We start from the raw sequence: 22,679 nt of genomic DNA on the forward strand, positions 1-22,679 counted from the left end.
CTCGATGCTTTTCACTGAACAATTGCCTTGATCTTTTTTCAGATCAACTCTAATTCTATCTGCTGAGATAACATGACCCAAAAATACAACCTCTGATAACCAAAATTCACACTTACTAAGTTTCTCGTATAACTGCTTCTCTTGTAACACTTGCAAAACAATTTTGAGGTGTTGTTCATGCTCGGATTCAGATTTTGAATAGACCAAAATATCATCAGTACAAACTACCACAAATTGATCCAAATACAGTTGGAAAATATAGTTCATGAGATCCATAAATATTACCGAAGCATTTGTCAATCCAAAAGGCATCACTAAAAATTCATAATGACCATACCGTGTTCGAAATGTTGTCTTCGGTATATCACTTTCTTTCACTTTCAACTGATAGTAACCCGATATCAAATCAATCTTTGAAAAGATAGAAGCTCATTTTAGCTGATTAAATAAGTTATCAATATGGGGTAGAGGATATTGATTCTTAATCGTCAACTTATTCAATTACCGATAATCAATACAAAGCCAAATCGAACCATCTTTCTTTTTAACAAAAAGCACTAAAGCTCCCCAAGGCGATACACCAGGGCATATAAAACCACAATCTAATAAGTCCTGCAATTGTACTTTTAATTCTTTCAACTCCGTAGGTGACATACGATAGGGGGCATTGACACCGGAGCTGTACCAGGAAACACTTCAATTGCAAACTCAATCTCTCGATCCAGTGGTAATCCCAGTAATTTCTCAGGAAACACATCAGAAAATTCACAAACAGTTTGAATTTTACTGTTGAGTCCGCACAACATAAGCTCGAGCTGGCATTTTAGTCTCTAACTGTTGAGTAATAGTATCATTTCCTTTTCTAGCACCACCTCTAAAAAATGAACCACTTCGACTCGACCCGCGACCTCTAGAAGTAGGCATAGACCTCTGAGAAGTAACAGGTGTAGCATTTTCATTTTTCAGACAATCTATAACAAAATGTTATGTAGATCCACAATGAAAACAGCCTCGAGTTAACTCCCAACATTCACCACAATGCTTTTTCCCGTAATGTTCATAATTCGGAATATCAGTATCCCGGGATGGACCTCGCACACTACCCGTAGACACAGTTGGTTGTTTATCATGATTTTCTATCAGACTTAAAATTTGATCTCCAGCTACCACGAAATTCTTTTGATCTTTTCAGTTGTGGATTTGAACTAGCAGCTCTAGGACGCTTTCCAACAGTACGAGTATTCTCAGTCTTTTTATCAAAACCCAGAACTTGTTCTACCATTATTGCTCATTCAACTAAATCTGCAAACTCAGTAATTTTGTGTTATACCAATTGTACTCGCAACTCATCGCGTAAACCATGCAGAAATCACTTGCAACTGTCAATTTAAGTCAGCGTAAATTCAACAGCATACCTACTAAGTCACGAAAATTCTTGTTCATAATCAACCACAGAAATTTCACCTTGTTTCAACATCAAAAATCTTGTTTTCTGTCTTCAATATACAATTCACCCACATATTTCTTTTGAAATTCCTTTTGGAAAAATTCTCAATTTACCTAGTCTGCGGGTACATGACGTGTCACTGACTACCACCAGGTATATGCTTCTCCTTGTAGTAGAGAAACAGCACATATTAAACTTTCACGCGGATTATATTCAAGTTGTTGCAAAATTCTTTTAATGGATTCAATCCAAATTTCAGCTGCAGAAGGATCAACTCCTTTCAATCCTAAGAATTCTGTTGCACCATATTTACGCAATTCTTTTATCAGAGCTCGACAAACAGTAGGGGTAGACGTTATAGCGGATGTGGTTCCTGCCACACGCTAAAGAGCATCAACGATAGCTCTAAGTAACTTGAATCATCTCTTTCCCCAATATTACCTCATTCAACATTAGGTTGTTGAGTACTAACTGGATTAGCACTTGGTGTTGCCGATTCGGTTTCATCTAACTCATTTGAGACATCATCTCCGGTTTACATTTCTTGATCAACATCATCATTATAATCATCCGACATTTTCAACTATAAAACAAAAACAAATATATATATATCAGCATCTAAATCCCGACTCAATTCGACTCAATTATGGCATGTACCTCTAGACTCAATTCTGAGTTCGATTTAGTCCGAGAATTGGCTAAACTTGTAAAGCTCTGATACCACTAAATTGTAACACCCCTAACCCATATTCGTCACCAGAATAGGGTTTAAGAGCATTATTAAAACCTAATTAACCACACAACTAGCTTCGTAAATATTTTTAATAAATATTTACGAGTTTGATTTATGGTAACGAAGTCTCGAAAATGCATTTTTCGATACCCGCGACTATCGGCTCGTTACATTAACAATAATAATTTAGTTTACCCTAAAATTTAAAAGCTCATGGTATTGATGAAACAATATGTTGATATAAGATATTTTATTAAAAATTTTAAATTAACATCCATTTAAAATATGATTAAAAGTCCCTATATTTTTCACAAAATAATTTTAATAGCGTTAATAATTGAACTTGAATTTTAAAATCTAAAAAGTAAATGGACTAAATTTCAAATTTACAAAAAGTACGTAGTATACAAATAGTAAAAGTAAAATGTCAATATATATAAGATCTATACTGATTTAATAAATTTGATCTGTCATTATAGATACTCCTATACCGACAATAATAGAATGTGTTGGTATAGGTTCATGATATATTGATGGATGAGTAATCCGTTGATATAGAGCTACTTATACTTATGGAATTGGATCGTTAGCAAAAGTAAGTGTTGGTATATGACATTATTTGTAGTGTATGTATCAAATTACACATTGAATAAAAATTCATGTGTATTTTTGACATTTATTCAAAATAAAAATAAAATTATGATTGAATCATATAACTGTGATTTTTAACTTATATTTTAAAACTATTCAAATATCTCGGGTCAATTTTTTTTAGTTTTTCGATTTTTCTTGTTTATCCCTACATGAAAGAGAGTTTTAATTATTATTATGAATCAGACAAAATCAACAGTAGATACAATACACTGTCATTTATGATTGATTAAATGATATAAATTCAAAAATTATAATATCTAAAATAGAAGGATTTAGATAAAATTATAAAATTTTTGTGTTTATTAGTTATAAGTTGAATTATTAAATTTTTTAAGAAATAAATAAATATTTTCATTGAGATTAATAAAATAAAATAAAATATTATATTTAAAAAATTGTAATTTTTCCATTTACCACTAAAACCGCAATACCTCTAAAAAATAAACACCGTTAGAAACCAAGTATCGGCTATTATCAGATCTGTCAATGTACAAATGACTGAATTCTGAAGAGACAAAAATGGGGGCCAACTGTCATGAATTTTGACCAAAAGAAAAAGACAATGCCATTACATGCATATTTCATACTTCATAGCCCCACTCTTTGAATTTGAAAAAAAAAAGAGTCTTTTTCATGATTTTCCCATTGCCAAATCAAGTTTGTCAACTAAGACACTCTTTATATTTTCAAAGTACAAAATAATAAAAAAATGAGATCTTGATGTTAACTAATTAATAAGGTTCGGTTCTTATAATTAATAGTTAGCAATCGAGTAAAAAATTTCAAGTTAAATGAATTGATAAGTCTTATTTTATCATCTTAATTTGATTTAAAAATTTCAAACCGAATTGAATTGAGTAAAATTATTCGAGTTAAATTAAAAAATTAAACGTGTCAAATTAAAATTTTGTTATAATATAACTAATTCTATATTAGAACACATAAATTTAAAACTATATATATTTGAAACTCTTTCAAAGCAAAATAAGAGAAAAAAATATTGAAATTTACTTATTAAGGTCCTCAAAATTATTATTTTATTTATTTATTTTTTGGTGAATTACAATAATAGAGTAAAACCTGAACAACCAACGCAACTAGTACGACTCGAATTCAGGCCACACCTAAGCCGGTGAATACTCTTGGACATCAGACTATCACATGAAATTCTTTATTTTATAAGTTTATTTATATACTCTTTAGAATTTTTTTAGAGTGCCTAATTTTTATTTTCTTATTAAAAATATTGGAATTTTTATAAATATTTTTAAAATTAAAAATTATTTTAATTTTTTCATAAAAGTTGTGAGAGACACCAATTTGTTCATTTTCAAAATTAACAAGGACCAAAGGGGTATTTATACTTATATGTTATCTGAGTTATTTGAACTATTCAAGTTATTCGAATTGTAAAATTCAATTTGACTCGAACTCGAAACTCGAATTACTTATTTGAATTGACTCGAAATACAAAATAACTCAATTCGATTAACTCAAAATTCAAAAAAATTTCGATTTTTTCTAGTCGAATCAAGTTTTGCTCATCCCTACTCATAGTACATAAATATGTTGATTATTTATTTTAGTTAGTTAGTTAGATTTAAGTTAATTATTCACTTTAGTATTTGTAATAATTAATAATATTCAAATTGTTGTAACTTTTAAAATAAAAATATTTGACATCTTAAATTTTAAAATCCCAAACTCGAGTCACATCATTTTTTTCAAATATATGGACTTTATTTAGATATATTCTCAAGTTATTCTAAAATGATTAAGTTTTCTTATAATTATTTAAATGTATTATTTATAATTGTAATTATAATTACCCAACAACTTCTTCAAAAATAAATAAAGATTCTAAGCTTTTAGCAAAACCTTTTTTCTCATTTACATGAATATTTTGTATAAATTGTTTGAACTTTGAATAAAAATATTTTATTTAAAAATCTCAATCATTTGACTAAGTTTGATCTTAATTAAAATTTGTAGTCTTAACAATTTAAAATATGATTGCTGATGCAGATTGTTTTGTATTAAACTAATAAAGTTTAGTGTTGTTTGAAAGCTATAAGAAAACAAAATATATGAAATTGAAGAAAGAAAGCATAAGTTTGATCTTACTCCTCCAAATTTGGGATTAATCCATTATACTTTACTTTTGGATAAATTCCACACATGGTCATCTAATTATTAGAGTCTTCCAATTTTAATATTTTAGTGAAATATTAATATGCCATTTTTATTAGCATAAAAATAAATTTAGCTCTCAATATTTACATATTCTATCAAGTTCAATCATAATCTTAAAAATTAAAAAGTTTAGCTCTCAATATTTGCACATTCTACTATTTTAGTCATGATTTTGAAAAATTCAAACCGCTTTTTCATTAATTTTAATTAGTTTATATATATTTTAAATTCCTTCTAATATAAAAATAAATATTTATATATAAATAAGCAAAAAAACTTTGAAAAGCATTTTTAATATTTTTAAAAACAGATTAACCAACCCAATCCAAATTGATGAAATTCAATTTAGTTAGTTACTTTTGATATTCAATTTAAAATTTTTTTAAACCATAATACTCCAAGGCAACTACAGTTCTTTTTTTTCTTTTTACAATATTACTTTGAAAGTAAAGGTAAGTAAGACCTTAGTCCTCTAAAATGGAAAATTACATTTTAATCTCCTTTAAAATTTATAAAATTATAAATAATATACAATAAAATTAATAATATTATGAAAATAAAAAATTAATAATATAAAATTAAATAAATCAAAATCATAATTTCACCAAAATGTAAAAAAGAAAAGTGAGATTTTCAGTTTTATTTAGCTGTGGCCCCCACCTATTATTGGCACAATGATCTCATGTGGGTCCTACATTTCTCACCTGAGTGTCACTTCATCACCGCTCAATCAAATCATCTCACAATACCATACTATTCACTAATTAAATTGGTTGAATAACTTTAGTTTTAATAAAATATGTTTTATTTGACTCTTATATGATGTGATGGCATAACAATTAAGGGTATTCATTTTTTTCAGATGTGATTTAGGTTCAAATCATGCTAGTCACATTTATTATTCGAGTTTTGCTTTATTATTATAATTCACAAAAGTAATGTTTTATTTAACCTAAGATGAGTTGAAATCACATTTGATTTATATCACTAAATTTAGAGTATTTTGTATTTATAAATCATTTTAAGTTTATTTTTGTATTTTTAATCAATCAAAATTGTTTAAATTTTAATTTTTATATTTTTTTTTTGGGAAAACAACAAATTTTTGACATTTATTCACCTTAATAAAAGCATTAAAGTGACTACCAAATTTATGCACACAAAACAATAATATATTTTTAATTATTTTTATAAAATAAAGGCAAATTAAAAAATGTGAAAGATAAATTTAAAAATTAGATGTTAAAATTAATATAACAACCCGATAGTCACGGTATTGAAAAGTGTATTTTCGGTCTCCGTTTTAGAATGATTCGTAAATATTTATTAAAAATATTTACTTAAATTAGTTGAGTAGTTAATTAGGTTTTGATTAGGTGAATTTGTTTAAATTAAGAGTAATTAGGTATAATGACTAGATTGTATATAGGAGAAAGTTGAATTATAGATTAGAGGAAAAGTGAAGGGACTAAATAAGCAATTAAGCCATAAATTGACAAGTGGATGGTGTTGGTAAATACATGTGTAATAATAATAAATATATGTATTTAATAATAAAATATGTATTGCTTATTAATTAAGTGTATAATTATAATTAAAACAAAACAAATTAAAGAAAAGAAAATGAATTGAAAAGAAACAAAGAATAGAATGAAACAGGGGAAAAAGGAAGAAAGAAGGAGAAAAGTTAGGGTTTCAAGGGTTCAAAGTTTAATTGGTTAGTTAATTTAGTCCCTTTTCTTGTAATTTTATGTTTTTGAAACCCTAGTATTCAATACTACTTAACCTATGCTGAAATTTTAGAAATTATTGGATTTTTAGATATTGTCTATGTTGAATAATTTGAGTATTAGGGATTAAATTGATAGATTTTTAAGATAGAATTGAGAAAGGAATAAATTATGGAATAAATTATAAGTTTTGAGTAATAGGGACTAAATTGTAAAAATTTTAAAATTTAGGAATTTATGTGAAAATAGAGAGTTGAATTTAGTCTAAAATGGAATTTACATGAAAATAAAGAACTAAATGTGAAGAATAAAAGTTAGTCTCGTTAGGGACTAAATTGAAATTTAGGCAATATTTGAGTAAAAATTGAAATATTAAATATGAAATTGAATTGTATTATATTGATGAATTTTAATTGTTTTAATTCTGTAGCTAACGTCGTACCGAAATCATCGACTAAAAAGGGAAAAGAAACAGGCGATGTCGAATAGCTCAGAATTTCCGGTTTGTATTTCTATAATCCGAAACTAGTTATTAATTGTTGAATTTTTAATTTAATGTATATGGTAAGTGTTGAGGTGAGAATTATTGTGCTTTGCAATTGAAATGGATTGATTTAATATGTGATGAATTTATTGAATTTATATTGATTGAATTGGTGTATATATATATATATATATATATATATATATATATATATATATATATATTAAATATATTGATTATTTGAATTGAAATGAATATTGGTTGTATTTGAAAAGTGAATTGGAACCCTATTAACTGTATCGGGTTGAGTTGAATATAGATGGCATGCCATAGGATTGAAAAAGTTTAAGGATTTCTTTGACTTTGAGTCGATGAGACATTGGGTGTCAATTTATTACTTCGGATTAACTCGATGAGGCATTGGGTGTCAATTTACTCCAGTTTAGGCGATGAGACACTAGGTGTCAAATTATTACTTCGAATTATCCGATGAGGCACTGGGTGCCAAACTGGTGTGTTTTGGTTGGGTCCGTGTATCCGTCCGAGCCCGAGTCGTGTTAATAGGGGTAAACATATAATAAAGTTTTATAATTGATATTTAAATGGCATGGTATGAGAAATGAAATTGATATAATGAATTGAAAATAGAACGTGAAATATGTTGTAAATACATGGAATACATGAGTTAAATACTAATGAATTGAATATGAAATGGATAGTGCCATTGTTTAAATGATATGTGAACAAATTATGGAAAGCTATTATATAGCAAGTAATGAAAATTGAGTATGGTATATAATGATGTATTCATGAATTGAGTATTGCATGACTAATGCCATTGTACGAAAAAATATAGTTTGATATGTGAATAACCATTTATATAGCAATTGTGCGAATAGGATATTATTTAATAAAAAAAATTGATAGTCATGATACTAGACATTAATATGTCCTTATAATTTAATTGTGCTTATTTATCATGTATTTAAATATTCAGATTATAGAAATACCACTGAGTTTTATTCAGCGTACGATTTTGTTTTCTATGCGCAGATTAGGTACAGTGATTTTGAGGAGTTGTAATTGAGGTTGTGAGCATTCATCTCATCACATCTCCAAGTGTCAAGAGGGTATGTTTCAAAATTTTGAATAGAAAGACATGTACTTAGGAAGATCAAGTGTATTACAAGTAGTAGAGACAAAAATATAATTTATGAAAACTTATTTTTTTTTAAAAATGCTTAAATATATTAGTAATTAGCCAAAATCACTTTGGCACCAAATGTAATATTCCTATATCAAGTTCCTTGGATCGAACCGGGTATAAGGGTGTTACAGTTAATCATTATTTTTTTATAAAATTTTATAAATAATGTATCTATATTATAAACTTGTTAGATATATTAGTAAAATTAACTACCCAATATAATTACCTTATTGATAATAATAAATATTGGTTTTTCAAATTTTATTTTATAAATTTAATATTATTAATATAATATGTTATATTATGTGAGATAATTTTCAATAAAAGTTAAATATTTTAATTTTAATAAAATAAATATAATTTATTTAGAAATAAACCTCAATTTGACATGTTCAACTTTACACACTTGTCTTGATGAGCATATTTTTAAAATTTTATAATAATTTTTCAAATTTAGTTATTAAATATATTTAAAAATTAAATGTTGATTCAATTAAAATATAAAATGCTCTAAAATATTATGAATATTAAAAGCAAACTTAATTTTATAAATTTAATGTTTATTTAATTTTACAAAATCAACTACTAAAAGTTATTAATGAGTCATTTATCTAAGTTTAATTAAGTTGACATTCAATTATTAATTTCTTATTTTGGTATTTTAGGCTAAAATGATTTTTATTAAATTAAAAAACAATTGAGAACCATATTTTAAAGAAATTATAATATTTTATTAAACAATAAAATTTAAATGCTTAAATTCATGGGGATCAAATCTTAATTTAATGGGATAGACATTAATATTATTAATTCGAGTAAGTTGAAGTCATCTTATTTATAAGTTGAGAAAGAAATAGGTACGCTGGTATAAAATAAGTCTAAAATATTTCATTATCATAAAGTTTCTTACTGCAATTATTATAAATTTATTTACTATTTGTATTGTTCGTTTCCTTCTTCTTATAAACTTTTTATTTATTAATTTACATAAAAATATTTTAAAATTCATAGTCAGATTCTTCACTGAGAGGTCACAAATTCTCTTGAAGATCCAACCAATGCCAACTCTCTGATATTTCTCTATCAAAGCTAGGGTTTTCTTCCTTTCAAGCTCCCTTTTTAATCCTCGAAAATTTCCGCTTTCTATAGTCGTTTACTCAAAAAACCCACTCTGTCAGCTTCCTCTGGTTCTACAATTTAGGGTTTCGGATTTGATTCAGTGTCGAATTCTTGCTTTTAATGTCAGATCAGAGTTCTAATTTTGGGTGCTTGATGGTCCTTTAATTTTTTTCCAGCTGAGAGTTTGAGGGGTTTGTTCATAACAGTTTTGATTTGTGGACTTTTGGGATTGAACTTGTTGATTTTCTGGAGGTTTTGATTGGGGTTTGGGTGGTGCTGCATGTAAAAGGATTATCGAATCCAGGGTTGAATTTTAGAGGGTTTCTGATTTGGAGATTTTAGGGTTTCATTTTGAGGTATTAATTAGAAAAAAAGAAAGAGGTAATCTTTTTTGAGTATGGGTTTGATTCGTAGCTTTAATGTGTAACCATTACGGGGTCCTCTGCCCCCTATTGTAGAGGATCCCTATTGAAAAACCCGAAAATTTTATGATATTTACCAATCTTGATAAGCTCGGTGAAGCTTGCTTGGATATTAGTGTTATCCTGGATAAAAAAGACGAAAAATCAAGTGGGAAGTCTGTTGAATTTTAGTTTTGGTGGATTCATAATTTTGTATTTGTGTAAATTGTGGAGGAAATGTTTGCTTCTGGTCCAGAAACAGGCCATGAAAACAGGGGAGTTTCGAGGCCACTTTTGGTTCCAATGCGCTTCATCTGGCCTTATGGGGGAAGTAGAGTGTTTCTAACTGGTTCTTTTACTAGGTGAGAGCTGAAGAAGATCAAATTTGATTTTTCCTAGACTTATTTGTTAAGTTTATTATACCTTAAGGACTTCTCGCGAATTTAGGTTGGAAATAGCAATTGATTGTATTGGCATGTGCGCAGGTGGTCAGAGCATATACCTATGTCTCCAATGGAGGGTTGCCCCACTGTATTTCAAGTAATTTGTAGCTTGAGTCCTGGATATCATCAGGTTAATCAGCTTCTATGATCACTATCTGTAGTTCAGATGGAAAAAGCCATATTTAGAACTGACTTCTAATTTGCAATGTAATGTAGTGTTCTTGATTTTGCTAAATGGTTTTGTAGATTTTCATATTAAAATCATGGTCAATTCTGATTTTTTTTATCTGATCCTTAAATTTTGTTGAATCTGTTAATAATGAAAACACACTGGTCATATATCTTCCACTGCTGCTTTTGAAGGAGGGGAAGAGATAGTAAACAAATATGTCACCAAATTAGTTGCTTGCCAAGTCACTAAAGTGCAAGAAGTATGGCACTCAGCACACCCTCAACAGTTTTATGATACCTGTTCTAGATTAGAAGAGTTGGACCTATATAAGCAACATATTTAATCCTATTCTTCTGTAAGGTGCATACGATACTGAATTTTTAGCCCTTCCTCTCCAATCGAGATAATTGTGGAAATGATACTGATAAATCATTGGAAGTAAATGGTGCAACCTTTATCTTCTATTAATAAGATCCTAGTTGAGTTCTTAAGTTCTGCATCCTGGAGATCATCCTGTTAATGGTAAACTAAGCTCATTAAGCTATAACTCCAAAATAACTTGTGTTGCTTCACGATTCATGTTGAGATTTTGTCATCATATAGATTGACCACTTTGCAACTGTTTTTCGCTTTTAATCCATGTTGTGTACTAACCTTGAGTAGGGGAATGCATGAATCAAAGCTCCTATCTTTAATCATTTGTATGTGGTATGCATTGTAGTCCTAACTCTGAAATGCACATCTATTCTCAACTTGAAACTGATATTCAGGTTTCATTTCTGTTTCCTGGCAGTTTAAGTTTTTTGTTGATGGTGAATGGCGGCATGATGATCGGCAACCCTTTGTAAATGGTAATTATGGTGTGGTTAACACTGTCTTTATAGCTAGGGAACTGGATGTGGTTTCTCCAAGTGTTAGTCCTGAGGCCCCAAGTAGATCCCACATGGATGTTGATGATGTTTTTATTTGTTCGGTATGCTTTTTAAAAACTTAATCTTATTTTGTGTTTACATTAGTCGTTTATTAAGTTATCATGATATGTTAGATTTTAGATGTATAAGCACTTATGTCAGTTTTTGGGGGTAACTTGTAGGAACCAGTTCCAACTATATCAGATGCAGATTTAGAAGTCTCTCGGCAGCGCGCAGCCACTTTCTTGTCAAGACATACCGCGTATGAGTTGCTTCCGGACTCGAGCAAGGTTTGAATGAATTACCTTTCTCTGGGAGCTCTTTATGTGGTAACTTATTAGGGTGGTGGCTTCAGGCCTGGTCTACCTGAATGATTTCATTGTTGCAGGTTATTGCCTTGGATGTCAATATAGCTGTGAAGCAAGCATTCCATATTCTGCATGAACAGGTGAATCTCTTTTATGAACTCAAAAAACATGCTGCAGTGAAAAGACTTGCACAGGCACTACACCTAAAGGTTCCACTAATGTTTCCTGGTTTTCATCTAGAGAGAAGATAACCTCATGGTGCATGTGATTGTTCTTTCTATTGCTAGTTTCCTTTTCTCTCTCCCTTTTTGTTTCACTTTCCACTTCTTCGTTGAAGAAAATTTTCCTTCACTAGTTTCTTTGTTATATATCATCTGCATTTTGTTTAGGTTTTTACCCTTTACTACTGTGTGCAATTTGTATGGGCTTTACTTTTAACCCTGCTGATTGTAAGCTCGGTTATTATCTTTGTTGATTTATGCTATGTTCAGGGAATCCCCATGGCTCCTCTCTGGGATTCTTTCAAGGGCCAGTTTGTTGGAGTTCTTAGTGCACTGGACTTTATTCTTATCCTAAGAGAGGTGAGTTTGGGAGCAAAAGTTCAGTTTTTCATTCACATGTCAAATCCAAACTGTGATAAAATTTCAGAAAACTTTATTTGCAATTGGAATACAAGTTAGCAACTTTATTAAGAGAAATGTACATGAAATAGATGAGTTGCTGTTACTTTTAATGGGATTCTAGCATGAAATTAACCATGCTTCTTTCTTATTATGCTGAACTTAGCGGGTGACCAAGATTGGCAAGTGATAGGAACAGAAAACTGGAGAGCCACCTAACTGCAACATGCAAATCACCATACGAGCCTCCTTACATAATACACCTAACAATGATGGACTAAATGTTACCCAAATCTGATAGATAATGGTTTGAGAATCAATTAAAGTTTTTCATTCTAAAAATATTGGTGAGATTTTAAATGTCTAAAGTTTTTTAACCTTGAATACATGTTTCTATCGGACTATCAGTATTTTTTTAAATTTTTTTCTGTGTCTAACTGTATGTTTCAAATAACTGTAATTCAATAGTTAAGGTAACATATATTTTAGGAGCATTCATGAGTTTTTAAGCTTTCTGATACATACTAGTTGAAATGTGGAAATACATGGTATTTTTCCCTAACTTGTAATAAGCTTGAGTACATTTAACATGTATAACCCTTTGAGGGACAGTTGGGGAATCATGGTTCGAATTTGACAGAGGAAGAATTAGAGACACACACAATATCAGCTTGGAAAGAGGGAAAGGTGCATCTCAGCAGACAAATTGATGGCAATGCAAGTTCATACCCTAGATGTCTTGTTCATGTAAGTGCTTCATTTCCTGTATTATCTAGCATCTCTAAATCATTTGGGTTTGCTTTTGATTTATTTTACATTTTACTTTTTTTTTTTTGGACATGAAGGTGGAAAAGTTGCCTCATTAGTACTTAATTCGCCGCTCATATGTTAAATGAAACACCTGCTTTTGGTTAGAAAGATGAGTTGTTAACTGTTGAAATTATTAGGATGAGCTGTTTTTGACTGTGCAATCTTTACCTATTGCTTTTCTATATTAGACTATTCTGGCATCTATCGTGAAAAAGAGAGTGATTTCTTAGGGTGCAATTCCAGATTTTGAATGATATTATTTGGATTCATGATACTGAGGTCACTCAATCTTGATGTTTCTCCCAGAATTTATTATAGAATGAATTACCTATTTTTAAGCTCTTGGGTCCTTTATAGCCCACGTTTCCAAAGAATCTTCATTGCACTTTTATTTATCATATATCAACTCGTACCTGTTTGTTTAAGGTAATATTTGTTGTAGCTAGAATGCTTCTTTTGCTAATATTTGCCAGAACAATGGTCTTAACTGAAGTTAGAGCCAACTTTTAGAAGGTTAGGTTACTTTTGTATCGCTATGATAACATTTTGTACCATCGTATGCAGGCTGGGCCTTATGATTCGTTGAAGGATGTTGTGCTGAAGGTTTTAAGAAGTAAGGTGGCAATGGTTCCCATCATTCATTCTGCTTCACAGGATGGTTCATTTCCACAACTGCTAAATCTTGCCACCTTGTCGGAAGTACTAAAATGTGTGTTTTTTGTTGTTGGCCGATGGTACTTGATCTTTTACTTTGTTTGTTTAGGGGGAATGAATTCTTTCTAACTGGAGCCTAATTTTCAGGTATATTGAGACATTTTAAACATTCATCTAGTTCCTTGCCCATTCTTCAACAACCAATTTGTTCAATTCCCTTGGGTACTTGGGTACCGAAAATTGGGGAATTAAATGGTCAGTCGTTGGCAATGCTGCGACCAAATGCCTCTCTTGGTGCTGCCTTATCACTGTTAGTTCAAGGTAACCTGAAGCCTTTATGCTTAACGCTTCAAGCCGCTGCTGCTGTCTCTACAATAAGATAGAAATTATAACATCGTGGACAAATGGAAAAGAATAGAATTTTTAAGCATGCTTTCTTATAATGTTGAATAAGTAATGTTACTTTTTGCACCTACATCTTTTCATTGCATGCCAAGCTTGTTATTTAGCTTCTTGGTTAACGCTTATATGTTACATTTGACTACTGATATAAGTTCATTGGAAGTATCAAGGACTGGTATTGTTGAAAAGTTATTGCATCATTACTAGTCCTTTTTGTTTTAGAAGCATTCTTCCCTGCTTTTCTCTTTATATTCTTTAGCAAGGGAATGACTTAATGCTGTTAGAGTTATTAGTGACTGTTGAGTGCTTGTGGTCTTTGTCTCTTTGGCGCCGGTCTTTCTATCCTCTCTTTACCATTTCTCATTTGTTGTTGGTAATCATCTTACAAGATCACATCTTCTTTTGCAGCCGATGTAAGTTCCATACCAATAGTGGATGAAAATGACTCATTGGTTGACGTATATTCACGGAGGTATTCTGTTTCTTTTTCAAGTGGGAAATGAGAACTATAAAAGAAGAAACTGTTGGAGCCAAATTAATAATTTATGTTCCTTACAAAAGTTTTTCTCTGGTTGTTTGCTTGACAGTGATATAACTGCTTTGGCAAAGGATAAAGCTTACGCACAAATTCGTCTTGACGAAATGAGTATTCATCAGGTAATTGGAAAACGTTGTTTATGCATGCAGACTGCCAGTATGGTTAAATCTAAGTAGAGAAAGATCTTTTCTTACTGGTGATAATGTCCGATACCTTGAAAGAAATTTGTGATACTTGGACCTTGCAGGCATTGCAACTGTGTCAAGATGCAAATTCTATCAATGGACAAAGATGTCAGATGTGTCTACGGTCAGATACTCTGCACAAAGTGATGGAGCGGTTGGCAAGTCCTGGTATCCATTTTATCTGTTCTCTCTTTTTTTTCTCTTATAATTACTTTGAAGAAGGAAGCTTCCTTTTCATCTTTTTTTCCAATACAATCTACTCTATACTGCATTGTTGCTTGTATTCTCACAGGGGTTAGGAGACTTGTGATTGTGGAAGCTGGCAGCAAGCGAGTAGAAGGAATCATTTCATTGAGTGATGTGTTTAGGCTCTTGCTGGGTGTTTAGCTTGAAAAGGTCTAGCTGTAATTCTCTCAAGAGGGCTTTACTATTTCTGTGAATTCTGTTTTCTGCTCCTCCGTCCGGTGCTCCCTTGCTGAGTGGTCTTAGTTGTTACTCTTTGTCGTTTGATTGGTGGGGGGCTTCATCACTCTAAAGCCCCACCATTTTTAGGATAGAAATTTCAAAGAGCAAGGATAGATCTGTAAATTGTGAGTCTTTCAATTTCCCCCCCTTATTTCCATGACCCTAATTGTTGTCGACTCAACAATTGCTGCTGGAGCAGCTCCCATTCGTGAATCTCTGCTAACAGGGGAAAAAATGGGACAAAGAAAAAAAAGAAAAAAAAAAAAGGAGGGGCTAAAGTGTATGGGGGTATGTTGTTGGGATGTATTTATAAAATGGGTGGTTATTTTCATTCGTCATATACATTATAGTCTTTTTTCCTGAGGAAAAAAAAGATTAAAAGAATTTGTTGATGCTGCATTTATTTGTATGTTTTATATTTGGCTAAGCAATATTTCTATAAATATTTTTATATATTCTGGTACCAACTACATTCTGCAGATATTGAAAAATGAAGTCTTACATTTTTAATTGAGAAAGTTCAAAGTTGATTGCTAGCCTTTAAGTTTGTTTTAATCCTTGTTAGTGAAACCAAAAGCTTTTATATCCATACAAGATACTTGTATTTAATTAATAAGAACTTTCCTATTTATTTGCTTTGTACTTTTATAAATATTTGATTTATATATTATATGTATCTGATATCTGTTTACTCTAGACCATGTCAATGATTCAGCAATTTTTTGTAAGTTACTTGATACGGGGTTGAGGATTTAATCTTGTATTTGTAAATCTATTATCTCTTTGTATATGTCATATATTATCTACACTTATATGTTAAAGTTTTTATCGAATTTGTCTTACGGGTAAATCAAGTATTAATTTACTTGTAAAATTATTGAAATATTATCATATATAAAATTATATTATATATTTTATGAGTGTATTTTTATATATATTAAATCAATAAAGTTTTTATCATTTGAATTCAAAATAATACATAATAAACATTTACTTTTACTATCGTAACCAAAATATCAATTAGTTTTTATATGATTTTTTTGAACATTTATTATATAAATTTTCTCTATATTGTGGATGTGCCATAAATCTAGTTTATATTATATGTTAAATATTTGACTAGGTTGATATCACAAGTCAACTAAACACTAAATTAGATAACAAAAAGTCGATTGGCTTTTAGTTCGATCGGTATAGCTATAGTTGCTAATATAGGAAGATGTGGGTTTGAGTGTACTGAAACGCATTATCCTCCTATTTATGAGTTGAGTAGGAACTATGAACAGTTCTAAACATTGTATAAAAAAACAGATACAATTAAAACGTATAATGAGATTGTTAAAAAATATAGATAACAATAAAAATCCTTAATTTAAAAAATATATTGTATTATTTTGAAAATTACTTTATCATTATAGAAAAAAATAACAAATTTAAAAAATATCCTTAATGTAAATATCAATTTGTTAAAGAGCATAAAAACACACCATATATATATATATATAAAATCATATTAAAAGTTCCAATAAACCAAATATGATACTGATTATAAGTCTAAACCGACTTAGGGCCTGGCCGAAAAAAAAAAGGAAGAACCCGACGTAGGGCAATCTCTCTTCTCCTCCAGATATAAAAGATTACATTCTCAGTGCTTTCTCCCATCTTCACCTCTGCCGCCTTTCAAGATTTCGAGGGTTTATAAGTTGCTGTTGAAATACCCAAGCCGCCAAACCGAAAATGGTGCGTTGAAGTTGCTCTTTGTTCTGTTCTGTTATTGTTTTCTTTTTATGTCGGTTTTTTTTCCTTACTGAACCTGATAGATTTGAGTTTTGTTTATAACTTGGAAATTATTAGGGTCTCCAAAACGACATCGATTTGCTCAATCCTCCAGCAGAACTTGAGAAGAAGAAGCACAAACTCAAGCGTCTAGTCCAGACTCCCAATTCCTTCTTCATGGTAATTTTCAAAAAAGCCATTTCTCTGTACATATATAGATATATGTATGTGTTGGGATTAACTTTTTTTCTTTGGGCGTTGGCTTTTGTTTGGTGAAGGATGTGAAATGTCAAGGCTGCTTCAACATGTAAGTTGTCTTTGGGTCTATAAATTTACGTTTTATCTATTGAGCTATGTATGTTATCCATTTGATGATTCCTGACATACTTGTGTTTGTGGTTTGGGGACAGAACAACAGTGTTTAGCCACTCTCAAACTGTGGTGGTGTGTGGCAATTGCCAGACTGTTCTTTGCCAGCCTACAGGAGGTAAAGCTAGACTCACCGAGGGATGCTCTTTCAGGAAAAAGGGTGATTGATATGGTTTTTGTCAAAGAGAGTTTCACAATGGGTCAATTTGGCTCATCCTTTTGTTTTGATCATCATATATAGAGATAGATAGATAGATAGATAGATACAAGTGAGTTTTGTTGGTATGTTTTAAGGATTTGATTCGGATGTTGTTGCTTGATGGTTTTAAATCATCAAGTAAGGATTTTTATTGCTGCAAGTAATGGTTTTGAGTTGCATTTGTTCTTTTCTAATTTGTGATGCTTTTGATATATCTCTGAAAGTTTCTATGCACAAGTAGTCCAGTCTGCGAGGGTTGGTTTTATCATGCAACATATGAATTGGTTTAGACAACTTAAGCACTGGTTGCTGCACAATAGTTAATTTAGGCTTATCTTTTGGTTTATAGACAAACTATAAAAAAGCATAGCTGAAGCTAAGCTCTGCATTACCTTCTCCCTGTTCATCTCTGACTGAGCTTCAATTGTTACGAGGTTCAACCAAAAGCTGCAGGAATGTTATATTAATTAGCTTTCTTAGAAACCAGTAATTTGAAGAACAAATAGGAAATCACCCAGATTTGTATGATTATTGATTCCTGATGACAAGAACAACTGAGAGAGCAAGAAATAAGAAAGTTTTACTAAAAAAGCGTGCTCCAAACATATTCGCAAGGTGGTACAATGGAAAAAAGGGTATCATATTTTGAATGGTCAAATTCTGTTGTTTGACCTGTACTTATAGATTTAGTTATTGGTTTTTAATTTTACCAATTTTAGTCTTTTCATTTTACGAATTTTTGAAATTTTAATCCCCAACTGTTTGGTTAAGTTTTGCTATTACTTTTATATTATATGTGAAGTTGTAGATTTAGTTTATATTCTTTAAATGAATCATTTTAGTCATTATATTTTCAAAATTTCGGTCTTACTTTAAACAACAATCATTGAATCTATTAACTAGTTTTTTAGTGACGTGAAAATAACAGCCTATAATTATATGTTTGTTGCACCATATTTTGAAAAGATCATATCTAAAGTTATACATGAATTTTGATTTTGTATATACCTTAAAAGTTAATTTTTTCATTCTTATAAATTACTAACACAAACATAACCATTTTACTAACTCAAATTTATATATTAAATTATACGTTAAAACAAAATTAAAATTAATGTAGAGTGAGATATTTACCTTTATTTTGAAAATAGAAATTAAATTTAATCATACCAAAAAACGATCAATTAAAGCACGTAGAACCAGCTTACCTAGCCTTATAGCATCTGACTACTAACCATTGATTTACTACTAGACAGGAGATGACTTGTATGTATAATGTTGTGCACTTGAGGAGAGTAGGTTGCAATCCACTACCTTGCTCCTTCGCACCACAACTCCCTTGTCTTCCTCTTACAACTATGCTTTTTTTTTCCTTTTCTAATAAACAAGAAAACAAAATTAATCAAATTAAATTGGGCAAAAATATCATTAGCCTTATCTTGTTGAAAAAACTCTAAAACTTCATTTGGGACGTCATTCAAAATTTGAAGACTTGTCTTTTTCGTTAAACTCAGCTTAACCAAATAGTCAACAACTTGATTGAGTTCTCTAAGGACATATTTAATGCATCACTGTCCTTCCTCCTTTGGACCCTCTTAAGCAGTATAATACCAGAGCATGCCAACAAATTTTCTTGTAAAGCATTTACAACCTTCCGGATTATTTGTCTGAATCATGGCCCTTTTAAATGTTTTACTAACCAGTACGAGTAAACCATCTAAAATTCCCCATAACTTAGCCTTAAAAATTGAGCATCGCTCCAAAAAGTGGTTAAACCCTAATATCTAATTCCCATGCTGGTCCTGCAACACACCCCTAGCAGAAGCACTCCCATTACCACTAGCTATTGCACCGTCAGTGAACAACTGTACCTATGTATTTGCCATGGTTGCCCAAGAAGCATTAGATTGGGAGATGTGTTGGTAACCTTTGTGACTTAATTCAAACTGTAGAGCCCAACTAAAGGAAACATTAACAGTCTCAAGAGCTGTCCAAGTAATGCCTTGAAAGATAAGTAGGTTCCTGTTCTTCTAGATACGCCAAGCAATTAGTTAAAAAAAATAAAACCAAATTACCTCTCGTCCAAACAACCTCGCATGACATCCAAGATTAAAGTCAACCAATCTTGAAGAGACTCGTAGAAAAATCGGCATTGCCTATCAATTGGTATAACATGCCTCCAAACTTCCTTTGCTACCGAACAATCTCAAAACACATGGAAAGTATCCTCTATTTCTCAATTGCAAACAGGACAATAACTATTGTGACCGATTTCCTACCTAGTACGCTCCAGATTGGTCAGAAGCCGTTGTTTAGATGCTAACACCATAGGAAAAAATTAACTTTCTACGGTCCAGATATATCCAACTGTTCTTCCAAAAGGTATCCCTAGAATTTCAAAAATTCTCCTTAAGAGACCAAAAGGCATTACAAACCAAAAAGGACCCTGAAGCTATGTGTGTCCAAATAATCTTGCTCGAACCTGAGGAACGATGAGGGGAGGAATACATACAATCTTCTAACCATTCTAACCAGGGTAAGCTTACCATTATAACCATTTTCTAATCCTTGTATCAACAATCATTTTATAATTATTGATATATTTTTCATTTAAATTGCTCATAATTTAATAAATTATTTGAACAATATTTCATTTATATATAACACTTTGGGTTTTGTGTCGGAAAAAGTAGGCCTACAAAGTTTAAACCATACGCGGGGAAAGTAAGTGATTTTTATATACTTGAAAAAGTGTTGCATAATCGCATCTTTAATTCATATGTCACGACATATAGATTAACAGAACACTAAAATTGTAAAGGGGATGTAGCTCAGATGGTAAAGCGCTCGTTTAGCATGCGAGAGGTACGGGGATCAATACCCCGCATCTCTATATTTTACAGGACCATGTCCCTACTCTTTTGTTTGGTTAGTTTTATTTTTCCATTTTTGGGTCCTTTGAGCTCTGATTCTGCTTCATTTTCGCTCTGAAAACCTTGTTTTATTATATTAAAAGGAAGGATCGGAGGGATGCTAATGGATATATATAATAGGTGGATATAGTTCCAAAATCACCTTATCTTTATTATTTTTGCTCAATAGAAAATAATATGTTGAGTTTTAAAACAAAACAAAGATAAAAAACAACTAAAATTTATGTTGAAAGATGAAAAATAGAAGCAAAAATCAGATGCTGAAAGAGAAAAAGAAGTTGACTTCTCTCTATTGTTTCATTAAGCAAAATAACATGTACATATATGGTTCTATTACATTGGAAGAAAATAAATATTGCTTGTGCAAATAACCAAGCTGTAAAATCAACTTAATGATAACCTAAACCTACTAAAACTGCTAAGTACATGGTTGAACCTTAGCTAATCAAAAAGTTACAATCAAATCAAACATATGTCACATGTTACAAAAGTTTAATGACCGAAATACACCATAGACATTTGCATGCTGCATGCATGCTGCTGTATTATTGCTTGGACACTTTCATGTTGCTGAATTGTTGCCAACTTTCAACACTCCTCATTGGCTACAAAGCAGCAAACTCTAATTTCCTTTTTCAATTGCTTAAATCTTGTAGTAGTTAGTGGCTTGGTCAGAATGTTTGCAAGCTGAGCCTTTGAGCAACAATGAATTAAGTTGACTTCCTTAGACAATTCTGCCTCCCTTACAAAATGATATTTAATCTTGAAATGCTTGGTCTTGCCATGAAAAATATGATTCTTGGCAATGGCAAAGCTGACTGATTGTCAACTTTGATCTCTATTGCTTCCACTTGATCAGCATTCAAGTCACTCAAAAACTTCCTAAGCCAAATGGCTTGATTAACAGCAGTGGCAGCTACAATATACTCTGTCTTAGCAGTGGATTGAGCTACTGTCTGTTGCTTCTTAGAAATCCAACTAAAAACTCTTGAACCTAGAGTGAAAAAAATACTTCGATGTACTCTTTATGTTATCAATTGAACCAGCCCAGTCACTATTTGAATAGCCAACCAGTTTCATCTCCTTAGCTTGTACAAGCTTCACTCCATAGCCTAAGGTTCCTTTGACATAACTTAAGACTCTTTTAGCAGCCTTGAAGTGAGCAACATTACAGCAATGCATGAATTTCGATAGAAGGCTGATTGCATATATGGTGTCTGGCCTTGTTGCTGTCAAATAGACCAAGCAACCAACTAAACTTCTGTAGCTCTTCTCATCAACTCGTGCATGGTCACTCTTGCTGGAGAGTTTTTCTCCCTATGCCACAAGAGTACTAGCAAGTTTGCAATTTGTCATGCAAAACTTGCTTAGAACTTTCAATGCAAATACTCGTTGGCTTATGAAAATACCCTGCTCATTTTGATTCACTTCCATACCAAGAAAGTAAGTCATCAAGCCCAAATCAGTCATCTCGAAAACATCTTGCATTTGTTTCTTGAACTCCTCAATCAACTCACTCCTACAACCAGTAACCAACAAGTCATCCACATATAGAGACACAATCAGCAAGGTTTTTTTTTTTAGTTTTCTTCACATGGAGTGTAGGCTCACTAATGCTCTTCTTGAACCCCAGCCTTGACAAGTATGCACCAATCCTGTCATACCAGGCCCTTGGAGCCTGTTTTAGGCCATACAAAGTCTTATTGAGCTTATAGACCTTATGCTCTTCACCAAGGACTTTGAATCCATCAGGTTGCTTAACAAAGGTCTCTTCTTTAAGAAATCCATTCAGAAAAGCTAATTTAACATCCAGTTGATACATTTTCCACTGCTTCTGAGCAGCCAAGGTAAACAACAACCTTATGGTGTCCAACCTTGCAACTGGTGCAAAGGTTTCAAAGAAATCTAGCTTTGTGCTTGTTCAGT

The 22,679-nt window shown here is 31.2% G+C and overlaps 2 protein-coding genes across 3 annotated transcripts; both read left to right on the forward strand.

The window, feature by feature from the left end:
* Positions 1-9,435: 9,435 nt before the first annotated feature.
* On the forward strand, positions 9,436-15,986 carry LOC105761030 (sucrose nonfermenting 4-like protein). Of its 2 annotated transcripts, XM_052623919.1 has the most exons (14): positions 9,436-9,948; positions 10,225-10,330; positions 10,454-10,541; positions 11,377-11,556; positions 11,677-11,784; positions 11,883-11,942; positions 12,294-12,383; positions 13,035-13,169; positions 13,797-13,941; positions 14,034-14,207; positions 14,697-14,760; positions 14,876-14,945; positions 15,074-15,179; positions 15,304-15,986. In XM_052623919.1, exons 2-14 carry the CDS (start codon positions 10,272-10,274, stop codon positions 15,396-15,398), a joined length of 1,374 nt encoding a protein of 457 aa, XP_052479879.1. In that variant the 5' UTR covers positions 9,436-9,948; positions 10,225-10,271; the 3' UTR covers positions 15,399-15,986. The 2 variants fall into 2 exon arrangements, with proteins under 2 accessions (XP_052479879.1, XP_012434131.1); XM_012578677.2 differs by having other exon boundaries at positions 9,437-10,330.
* A 1,041-nt stretch (positions 15,987-17,027) lies between these two features.
* Positions 17,028-18,014, forward strand: LOC105761029 (40S ribosomal protein S27-2). The gene is made up of 4 exons (XM_012578676.2): positions 17,028-17,216; positions 17,331-17,432; positions 17,531-17,559; positions 17,663-18,014. The coding sequence occupies exons 1-4, from the start codon at positions 17,214-17,216 to the stop codon at positions 17,787-17,789; spliced, it is 261 nt and encodes an 86-aa protein (XP_012434130.1). The 5' UTR covers positions 17,028-17,213; the 3' UTR covers positions 17,790-18,014.
* Positions 18,015-22,679: the final 4,665 nt, after the last annotated feature.

This window comes from Gossypium raimondii, chromosome 11 (genome assembly GCF_025698545.1).
Source record: "Gossypium raimondii isolate GPD5lz chromosome 11, ASM2569854v1, whole genome shotgun sequence".
Classification (NCBI taxonomy): Eukaryota; Viridiplantae; Streptophyta; class Magnoliopsida; order Malvales; family Malvaceae; genus Gossypium; species Gossypium raimondii.